Source organism: Tuber melanosporum, assembly GCF_000151645.1.
Source record: "Tuber melanosporum whole genome shotgun sequence assembly, scaffold_182, strain Mel28".
Taxonomy (NCBI): domain Eukaryota; kingdom Fungi; phylum Ascomycota; class Pezizomycetes; order Pezizales; family Tuberaceae; genus Tuber; species Tuber melanosporum.
The window spans coordinates 180,769-192,185 of record NW_003298844.1 but is presented as its reverse complement, the minus strand read 5'-3'; the positions used below and the strand labels follow the sequence as shown (position 1 = coordinate 192,185).

At 46.4% G+C, this 11,417-nt stretch overlaps 1 protein-coding gene; it reads left to right on the top strand.

Annotated features, from left to right (window-relative positions):
- Positions 1–844: 844 nt before the first annotated feature.
- On the top strand, positions 845–2,691 carry GSTUM_00003625001 (uncharacterized protein; the record flags this gene model as incomplete). XM_002837311.2 has 4 exons in its annotated part: positions 845–1,134; positions 1,236–1,427; positions 1,519–1,598; positions 1,650–2,691. Exons 1-4 carry the CDS (start codon positions 1,042–1,044, stop codon positions 2,689–2,691), a joined length of 1,407 nt encoding a protein of 468 aa, XP_002837357.1. The 5' UTR covers positions 845–1,041.
- Between the last annotated feature and the right edge of the window lie 8,726 nt (positions 2,692–11,417).

The following is an 11,417-nucleotide window of genomic DNA, read 5'->3' as shown; positions in this document are numbered from 1 at the left end:
AACCCCCCCAATCCATCCCCCCAGTCCCAGCAGACTTTCTCCACCACCCAATCCACCAATCCCCCCCCTGGCACTTCTTTCCAGTCATTGCTCCGAAAGCGCCTGTCCCAAATCCTTGGGGCAGCCCGGTCGACTGGCAACAATCAAACGTTCTGCCCCGTCACACCATCGAACCAATTCCCACTCGAATTCAACCCCCAAGACTTGAGAGAAATAGACCAAAAGTCGGAGACTTGAGTGGTGGCAATAGAATGTCTATTTTATTTTATTTTATTTGGGGGTTATTTTTTTTAGGCAGGCTGGGTGGGTTTGAGGGACTTTACTAAACACAAGTGAAAGAGAGAGAGTGTGTGAAGTTGTGAGAAGAGGAAAGAATGAAGTTTTATGGCACAGTATCGCTATGGAGCAACGCCAGATTCATTTCTCTCCTACCTTCCCCCCCTCCTTTCTCCTTCTTCCTAATGAGAGTTTTGTATTGTACTCGAGTACAGTACAGTAAGTAAAAGTAAGGCAACTTTTTTCGGGGGGATTGAAAATGGGAAAAAGAAAAAAAGAAAAAAAAACTCGCGGAAATAAATAATTAAAAAAGAAAGGGCGTGTGTGGACTGCTGCTCTCGGTTACGTTATTATTTCGGGGGTTCTCGCACTAACCTCATCCAGAGAGTATCCCAGTCCACCCAGCTTTTAAACTATTGCAGCCTTCGTTCCTATTCCTTCTTTATCTAACCCGTCCCTCCCTGAAACTGCTGGACTAGATCGAAGGTTCCTAGAGAACATAACATCACCCATCCTACGACACCGTCACTCTTCTCAGACTGGCAGTATAGACAACCTGCCGGCCAATTGAACAACCATCTGACTTTCAACAACTACTTCATCAACCCACTCTCGTTTTCCTCCCTCTTCTGCTTTTCCTGTTTATCGACCTGCTCATAGAGACTTTTCATTGGAACAAAAGAGAAAAAAGAAAAAAAAAGAGGGCAAAAAAAACTTGATACTTTCAAAACTGTTTTACCTCCATATTAACACCATCTCTTCGCTATGGATATTCTTGAGTTGATCGATGATCGTGAACAAACTGTTGCCGAGTCGAGTCCTCGTCCCTTCTGTTGCCCTGAGCAGAGCTGTAATAAGGTTGGCTTTCTCTCTCAACATGTTTGCTCTCAGCTAGGATGAATGCCTTCTATTGTTCGTTTCAAACTTTCGTGCTTGACTAACTATCATATGTTGAACAGAGCTTCAATCGCAAATCTGATTTACAGCGCCATCACCGGATACATACGAATGAGAGACCGTACTCCTGCACCTTTCCTAATTGTGGGAAATCCTTTATTCAGAGGAGTGCCTTGACCGTTCATACCCGAACACATACTGGCGAGAAGCCCCACTCGTGTGAATATATTGGATGTGGAAAATGCTTCTCAGATGTCAGTCTTGCGCGTTGAGCTTCTTTCCTCGCTCTGGTGTGAAGAGAAACAGAATTAAGCCCGGAAGCTAACGTGGTTCCTGTTGTAACAGTCCTCTAGCTTAGCTCGACATAGGCGCATTCACACGGGGAAGCGGCCTTATAGCTGCCCCATTGACAAGTGCGGGAAAAGGTACCTTCGCTCCGATCATCTTCCGAGTTCATCTGTTAAGTCGTGAACTAGTTTCTGTAGGAAGACAACTTTGACAAAGCATGCGAGAAAAAATCACCAACTTCGGGCAGAAAATGATGTGTCGGATGATGATGTAGAGGAGAGTGATGATGATGATCTCTCGCCTAAAGCATCAGGCAAGGCTGGATCGCGGGCTCAGTCGAAAAGGTTGACGAAAGCTTCAGCTAGGAGAGCAGCTCCTCCTTCAGCTCCTAGTCGCCCTAGCGTTCTGCGAACAAGCTCTTTTGCTGAGCCCCTAACTCCTCATAGTCCTCAATCCACTGTCAGGTCCGGACATTCAAGTCGAAATACGAGCTTTTCCGCAGCTTCAGATTCATATCGTCACTCAATGCCTATGGCCATGACGCACTCCGTGCATCAACATCAGCCGCCGACACCCCAAAGTCCCTATTATACGGAAGAGGATGTTGGAGATGGAAGAGAGATCTCGCCGAACGCTATAATTCATCGGGACGATGAATACGGCACAACACCCACCGGACCCCCCCCACCGCTCCAAGGGAATCGTTCGTTTGACACCTTGAGCATCGTGTGCTCCACTCCAACCACTCACCAACTTCTGGCAGCACAGCAGACTCTCCAAAGCAGCCCTGGAAGCTTGTCATCGTGTTCCTCGGCAACCACCGCCAGCTGTGGTTCAGATTATTTTTACCGGGCACCCCAGCCGACCTCTTCGGGTCACTATCAGAATATGGGTCAAGCAATTTCGCCTGGGGGGATCCCGCCGTATCCCGCACAGATGCCTGTGCATACCGGACCTTCACAGCATCCAATCGTGATGTACTCGCAGAATGGCCAGCACCAGAGCAACGGAATACTTTCCCCACATTCGCAGGCTCAGGCGCAGCAACAGCAACAGCAACAGCCTGTTTGGTACGACTATCCAGCGTACCAGCAGCAGATTTTGGCAGCTCAAACGCAGCCTCCGCAGCATAGAATCTATTATACCGGAGTGCCGGTTCAGGACCCGAACTTTATCAAAACCGAACAGGAACAGAACCTGCTTCCAACCCCCAGAGGCTCATTCTGCTAGATTACCGACCTACCGACCTGGACCAGAAAAGCTTCCACAAAAAAAAGTCTGCATATGATCATTCGGTGTACAGCATCTTAAACGTATTTTATGGGAGATCGGGATCTTATTTTCGCTTCTGTTACAAACTTTATCTCAGGTTGTTCTTTACCTTATTATTTTTATTGGCGCGAGGTGTTTATGCCTCATCTGTGGGTGGTCGTTCAGAAAAAAATTGGGTTTAAGATTGGTCTTAGCTTTGCGGCGACAACTGGTGTACGGCGGGCGTGTGTTTTCGATCCGCCTCTTTTTTTGTCATTACTGGCGGTTACTCTCGTTCGAGCGCAAGAGCTCATCGTACTGACCTTACAGTATTATTTCAGTGGTCTTATACCCTTGAGGCGTTTAGGAGAGCGATAGTCAGGTAATTACCTGTCGACTCATCCTCCCAGCAATATATATCATGAGTCTGGGTTAACGTCGTTTACTAATTTCTACTGTTTCTATTTGGCTTTTTTGTCTTTACCATTCATTGTCACTTTATTTACAGGCTTTATTTTTTCCTTATTCCCTTGTCTAATCATGGTTTTTAGGATCTGATCTATTCAGAAATCCGGCCTGAACGAGCTTCCTTAACTCGGGTATCTTTTGTCTATGCGGGTATAGTTGTACAGGCCGAACATTTCTCCCGAGCTCTATTTTGGTACACGTTTTTTGTTCTATCCTTCCGTCTTTCCAAATTATCTCATTATTAATCCCTCTGTATTGTTAGCTAGTTCGTTTTGTATAAACCAAAACGACTTGGGCGGGGATATTTGTTTTTTTTCGCGTTTAGTTTTCCCTCTTCCTCCCCCTCTCATCGTCCTCCTAACTACCTTACTACTTACATAGTTCACCAAAAAATACCTCTCGAACCATCCATCCTCTTTTTTAAAAAATTTGACCAAAAACGGTGGCGGCAGTACTTGCTTTTTTGCGTTATTCCTCTTTTCTTTTTCTTTTAAGTTATTATTTCTTAAGGAGATAACTGGGTGGCCGATGTTTGCTTTTATGCGATTGCTTTTTGCTTTTGTGCTTATTGTTTTGTTACATCTTTTTTTTTTTTTGTGAGTGTTTTTCTTTTTTTTGTTTTTCTTTTCCTATTTTCTTTTGTGCGAAATGGGTGGACAAGATGAATTTTTTATTTATATTTTATTTTACAAAAAGCCGAAAATTTGGTTCAAGTTAAATAAAGGTATTTTTTTCTATTTGTGCACTTGGGAATTTGTCTTTTTTTTTTTTTTTTTTTTGGAGATGGAAAGTTTTCTGGTTTTTCAGAGGACAAATATTGGGAAAGTATATCTAGCGCAAAATCTTTATAGGGAGAGGGAGCAATCCGAAATTGTAAACGGTGGTTTTATTTATTTACTTATTTTGTAGGTATTTGAGTTGTTTCCGTTCTCCATTTTTTAAACCCTCATTCATGGCGGTTATTTACTTGCAAGTTTTATCACGACATTGAAATTGGCTCCAAGTGAGTGAGTATGTTAACTAGCAGTGTTGCAGGATCGGTCAAGAGGAATGGTACGAGTAGACCCTATGGGAAGGAGGAAGGTGTGGGGGATGAAAGAAGGCTCAATTGGTACAAACTGGGTCTACCCGAGTATGAGATATCTTACGAACCGAATTGTATCGATTTATGGTATCCCAGTTTATCATAATCCGCCGTCCCTTCTAAATAAAAAAATAAAATAAAAAATAAAAAAATATAGAGCTTTTTTTACGACAAAAAAAAATTGTACTTGTACGGCACAATCCTCGGTGTTTCTTCTACTTTTAGTCAAATTATTGTTTCCAACTTCCATAAACAAGCCCACTTCCACTCGCTTTCCCCATTTTGCTTTTGCTTTATTTTCATTTTTCATTTTTCATTTTTTTTTTCTCTCCCCTCCCCCCAACACCGATTTTACGAAACGTTCGAAACATTTAATAAAACCCGGTTTCCCTCTCTCGTGGGTGAGTGAGCCAGGTTGCCAACGCGTACCAAAGTTGCCTACCTATGATACATAACCTTCGCTTGCTCGCTCGCTCGCTCGCTAAGTACGACTGACTTCTGTACTTGTACGAGTACTCGTACACAACTCGTACAAGGTAAAAAAGGAAACAAAAAAAGAAGAAGTTAGAAGGGGGGGGGGGAAGGGGGTGGAGGGTAAAAAAAAAAAAAAAAGCAATAGAACGGGAGAAATAAATAAGATCTTCAGGAATTTGTATGATAGAACGAATCCGTGGAATTTCCCAAGTTCGGTGCATAACTGTAACCCTCCAAACCCAACCCAACCTAGCTTACCCTAGCCTAGCCTATCTCCTCCGCCTTTCCTTCCTCCTTCTCCCTCCTCCAGGTTTCTTGCACTTTGTAGCTTTTCCATCATCCTGCTTCGGGTAACCTAGTTACTCGTACTTGTATCATACGGTACCCATCAATCGTATCGGCATCATGGGGTAGCACCGTCAGGTTATTTTCTTATTTTTTTTATTCCTTTTCGGGATTAGAGAGTACGCCCCCCCTTAGAATGGCATTCCGCAACTTGCCTTCCCCTTCCCTCCCAAGGAATTGGCCATTGGCGATTACAACCCAAGACCGGTGGTGGTGGTTGGTGGTAGTGGTGGGACTCGTTAGCACTCGTTAGCACTTGTGGTTACGGTGCTAAGCCGGAGCTAGTTTTCTTCTAGGGCAGGGCAGGGCAGGGTAGGGGACAAGGGGGGAGAGAAGTGGGAGACAAGGGGGGGTAGGGGGCTGGGATGAGTGAGTGAAGTGAGTGAGTTGAGGGAGGAGGGAGTGAGTTGGTGGGGGGGGAAGGGAGAGGGGGACGGATCCACCGACCCCCCCCGACCCCGAACGAGGGGAACGAACAAAAAGTGTGAACACCGAACCTCCTCCACAACCCCTGCCGTGGGTGCGGTACGATACCCCTGCCTCCACTTCTACCGTGGGACGGTGAAGTCAATCAGCCAGTTTCTGAAGTTCTGGTTCTGTGGAAGCTAAACTATCTGTTGATACATACATCCAATTGCTTCGAGTTAACCTCCAATCATATACAGGTAGTACTCGTACTGTACTACAAGTGACTCAATTCTCTTGCGGGCCCACGAGCAATTTTTGTCCCCACATCCGCTGAAGAACTGCTAACTCGTAGAGTAGAGTAGAGCAGAAGGGAAAATAAAAAAAGAAAGGAAAGTGTCCTCCCCCCCAAAAGAAACAACCACCGCGCACCCCCACCCACCCATCCACCCACAAAAGAAAAGGGTTCAAGACATTTTTTGATTTTTCCTCGCCAAGAATGTGGAGTATTGGGATCTAGCACAAGATCTCGCTCGCCCGCTGGGTGCCAAAGGCCTCATCTTTGAGCCTCGGTGGGATAAGGGGAATTTACCGTCAGCATCCGGCGGGTTGGGTTGGGTGAAGAATCCTGCGATGGTTTTCCGGAGTTATCGCAATTTCTTTCCCTCCCCCCCTTTCTCTCTCGTGCTTGGCTGCGATTCGATAGGGGAATATCTCATGTGTGGTTTTATCATGCTCTTTGGGACGGAAAACACCTTTTGGACCTCCCCGTGATCCTTCTCCCATGAAGCTAGCAAGCTACAATAGCTAGTTTGTTGGCTAGTGTCAGCGTGGTACTTTACCCTAGCTAGTACTTAGTAGCTAGCTAGCTGGCTGGCTGGATAGTTGGGAAATCTCAAGCCATAGATAGGTAAGGGGGTGCACTCTCTCCAGTTGACGATAATAAAACCGAAAACTTGGAAGGAGGCTTGGAAAGAGGCGGGAGAGTCAAAACTGCGAGCATCTAGCTAGCTAGCTTGGGCTAAGCTCTCAAGCGTCCCAAACCTTTACATGTGTGAATGTTTCTCTCGTGGAATTTATTTCCGGGTTTGAGTGCATGGAGCGGTCGTCGTGGTGGTGGGTGGGCGGAGCAGTCCAGGGTGCGTTGGGTGGTGGGGAAAAACAGCTAAACAGAGCAGCCCGCGATGCTAGTCTAACCAAACTATCTCCACGGTAGTTTTGTCCAGTGGGTTATCGTGGGTTTTCCTGGAGGTTGCGAACCCTTTTTCTTTTTCTCTTCTTCAGAGCTTCTCTGTTTAATTAGCACTTGGCAAGCCACTGAACTTGAGAATTCACGATGCTTGGGTAACATCTGGTTCTCCCGGGTGAGCATTTCAGTACAGTACTTGTACTGCCACAGGTGACCGCTATTGCGCAATCAAGCCCTGAAAAAAAAAGAGAACCCAGGGAGCTTTGGACTCCCGTTCCCAATCTTGAGGAAATTTATAATAGTCGTACGCCTCTCAGCGGATTCCAGGAACAAGGGGCTTTCCCAACTGTCATACCGCACCTAATTTCAGGTACTCGGGCACCCACTTTACCGCAGCTGGCTAAGTGGATACGCTACGGCAGGATGAGATGCGATGGGTACTCGAGCAGATGAGCTATTGACTTGGGTGGGCAAAGTACTCGTAAAGGCTGCAGTAAAAACTCTCAATGGAAACACTTCCGTACTTATTTACTTATCATACTTACGTACCTTCAGTGTGATACTTACGCCCCCAACCAACCCCAATGCCCAATGACAGAAGCGGGGACAGGGGCTGGCACGGAAAATTTGCGGCCCGCAGGAGGAAATTCTTTCTGGCACCCCTTCCTCTCTTCCATGGGGGTCCTCGCTCTTGGTGGTAAGGGGGAGGGGGCGAACATTCTCGATACGGGAGCCGTTAAACCGTTACGCATGCTCTCGGGGGGGGGAGGAAGCTCACTGCTTCTGAAGCAATATGTGATGATCGAAGGGAGTTTAGGGTGCGGTTGAGGATACGGACATGTACTGTACTTGTACATGACGCGGGAGATGACACCCATTCCCGGGGACGGGGTGGGACGTGCAAAAGAAAAAACGTGGCGACCACGATGCAGGAGAGAGACGAGGAGGGTACAAGAAAAGGGTCTACTTTAGGCTTTTGGGGAGGGGGAAGGGATTCAGGTAATCCGGTGAATTTTCCGGACAATCAATATCAGAAAAATTGTATCAACTACAGTAGGAAGGGTTGCCCAAAAAAGCAGTCAACTAAACACATTGTAACCACTCCTCAGCCACGGTCAAGTACACTGTCAGGAAGTGCTTCCATCCAAGTGGGTAGATTGATGTGATTTAATGTCTGGGGCGCGAGGCATGATGCGGACTCGTATCACGCTAATGTTGGGGGTCTTTTCTTCTTTTTTTTTTGCCCTTTTGGCCTCATGGGAAGATGGGTGTTGGATGCACCAGCATAATCATGAGAGGTGTTTTAATGGCATGCGGACAATGAGGTGCCGGCAAATCGATTGGAGTACCGATATCTTGCACGTTCTGGTCGGTTACGGTAACCTTCCGAGGTTTCTCCTATCAAGCCACACCATGTCTGATGCCGTTGGAGCAATGTGCTTTCAAACCAGAGACTTTCAGAAGAAATGCGGTGTCATGGATAGCCAGTGAAGTGTATCACACAAAGTATCCCAGTGCATCTGACGGGGGTTACCATCAGCGATCTCCGTTTTGTCCCTGCTTATGGAACATTCGACAACCAGGGAAAAAAAAAGCAATTTATAAGTTTCATGTCCGCTGACATTCTTTTTAGCCCGAAGGGGAGGCAGGATTGATTAAGCAGGCGAAACTTGGTAATCTGCTCCGTGAAGGGAGAAGACAAGAGGCGAGGTGAGCGTAATGCTAGATTCCCGAAGGCTCGATCGTAGGTGGAATAAGCGGGGATGTCAAATTTGTTCTCCAACCCTCTGCTGGCGTTGTTTTGAGAATTTTTTGCTGGTCACATGTAGATATTGGAGTGACGGCGCCCCCATGCGCAAACGAAAGTTAGAAGTCAGAAGTCCGAAGCCTTGGCAGTTTTGCCCGGGCCAATGTCAGAGAAAAGGCGAAGAATAGTCTACGCAATGACACAAACTTTCTTGCCGTGAAATACTCGTACAAGTATGATAGCTTTCTTCCCTTTCAAATATTCGCCAAGAATTCCAAATTCTAACTCCTAACTTTCCCTTCTGGGTGGGGCGCCGTCACTCTATTTATCGCAGGGATTCCCTGGCTGGCGTGCTGCATTGGGGATTCAGCAACGTTTTGTGAAGTGATATGCGCTGATGCAAGCTAGCAATGTGCGGCAAATCTTCAGCTTAGGATCAGTGCGGACGCAGACACATTGCACCAACTCTTTTCGTTGACATTGATCTCCCCTTCCAAAAATTATTGAGATTGAGATCATCCCGTCTCTACAGCGCAGAGAGACCCCTGTGAACCGATTGAATGACTGAGTGGATTTCCGATGATCCCGCTTGACAGGTTCTCCGCGGGTCTTTCACGCCCCCCTAGTCATTTCCCACTTTTCTTTTTTGAACGGAATTCCTCATGGATAAGTGAGATTCAGTACGGCACTGACAACTTGCCGGTACCCGTGCACTGCCGTAGATTAGTATGCGGAAGATGTACTCTTTTGTCTTAGAATTGGATCGACAATGCTTTTGTTCATTGCATCATGCCCTTAGGCATGTGATTCAAATTTGTCGGGAGTAACCCCAGCCAACAAGGGTCGCGCTGCAAAGATAATGCAACGCGCCTATTGCACTGTTGGCAGTATATTGCAGTGAAGTTATCTGCTACAGGTATGCAGATGTGGAACGTTGGCTATCTCTTATCGTGGCGGGGTGATCTATTGAGACAGGAAACACCCCTAGCACCTTGGTCGTTATTTTCCATTTATTTTTTCTGCAATATCCTATTATCCGGCTTTGTTTAGTTTGGGGGGAGGAAATTATTACTAGAGCTTTGTGCAGGGACATTGGCTGTTACTATTGTGCTTAGCGCAATAAGTGATTAATAGCCGCGTCGTCGCCCTCACACTTTGTCACTCGGAGATCTGGCTCGAGCGTTACATAATGGCTCCCACGCTTGTCCAGATGTAGTCAGATACCCGAGCTCTAGTAGGTTGGGAGGGGGCACTCAGAAATTTAAGGTCTGTATGAGCTGTCCATGTGGGGGATCTGTACTCGAGTAGCATTGGCTTGGCTGCCGTTGCATCGCACGATGCCAACTCAACGCCGAAAGCGTAACTCAGCCGCTAGCTACGGGAGCATCCGCGCGACAAAAGCGGTAACTCTCTTGACAAAGGTAGCCAGTCCAGACCACGACCAGCGGGACAGGGGCTCCTCCACGGCTCGTGCGGTCTCGGTGTTTTATTGGGATACGAGTGGAGCACGGATACTGAACAGTATCGTGAGCTAGCTCAGAGCATATGCGTACGCTAATTGAGAAATAAATAAGTAGTTGGCGGAGGTGGTTGCTTTGGTATGCGCATGCTCTGTGTGTTGTTCCTTTGGTGGGATAAAGTGAGAGGCTTAAGCTTTCGGCTGGAAGGTGACGGTTTTGGCACTCGCATATCGGAGATCTTCTGCGGTAAGAATCGGCAATGATTAGGGCAACTGCAAAAGATCAAATTAATTTCGCGATGCGTACTTTATAAACAAATGAGGTGCCTCATGGCCAAGGAGATAACTTACTTGCTGATAGGTTGGGGTGTGTTTGTGTGGGCTGACTGGCCATCGCTTCCTGCGAGTATCAGTGGTGGAGGAGATGATGGGAGATGATCGAATAGATAAGAAGCCTTCTTGTGGGTTTTAATAAGGCATCTCGATGCTGTAAACATCTCAGCTGACTACGATGCCTGCGAATCACCAGTTGTAATTGGTATTCGAGTATTTACTACGTGTGGACGTAAGCTCCATCCCTATCAATAGTCCCACATTTCAAGAGTTAACTATACAATTCCATAGTTCTAGACCAAAGTTGCCGGGTATCCTATTGCCCAATCGATGAGAAATGCTTAACCTGCCAATGCTTTTTTCGAGCATACGGAACCTATCAGCGGTGGTGGGGGGTAACTCGGAAAAAAATAATTTTGTGGCCAATTCTTGTATCTGCGTTCACTAGAAGCTCAAATATCGCCGGTATGATATACGAGATCTAAACCGACAAGGAGACAACGCAGGTGATTTAGCCCAGACCCAATGCCGGCTTGTCTCTTCGCTGCGTTTTAGAGATCGTAAACAGGGAGGCTTCCGAGTAACCGAATAAACTCTCCCCGAAAGTTCTTCTCTCGATCTCGAACTACATGCGGAGTTAAATTCACCGGCGAGAACCACTGGACGGGTGTCAATGCTTATAGGTCATGTTTTTCTTGGGTTCCTCGGGGAATTTGATAGTTCTCGCGGGCTGAGCTTAAACTCGAATTTCTAGGAGATGGTATTGGAGATTGGAATTTTCGTGCGTGATAGCGGAATTGCGATCGGCCAAAAATCAGCAAGCCAATTAAATCGCTGAGTTCGGGGGTGTTGTTTGTTTATTTGTTTCGTTTCACGCCTCACAAATACCCCGGACAACATAAACAGAAAATAGAGCAGCTATTGGTGCATTTTTTTACCCTCGAGTATTCCTGTTAATGAGGACAAATAGCGTAGGAAGAATCTATTTGCAAGTCACCGAAATTCTGAAGGAGTTTTTCCTCCCTGACGTGCCAAATGCCCCAGGAGAAAGTAATCAGTGCTGTGGATTGTATTCCAAAATTGCGAAGTCGGCATAGGCCAATATGTAATCACTGTACTGTACCGTACATGGTACTAACCACGAATACCGCTGTGATAGGATCAAAAATGCACATTTCAAACTGCGCCTGGAGTATTTCTA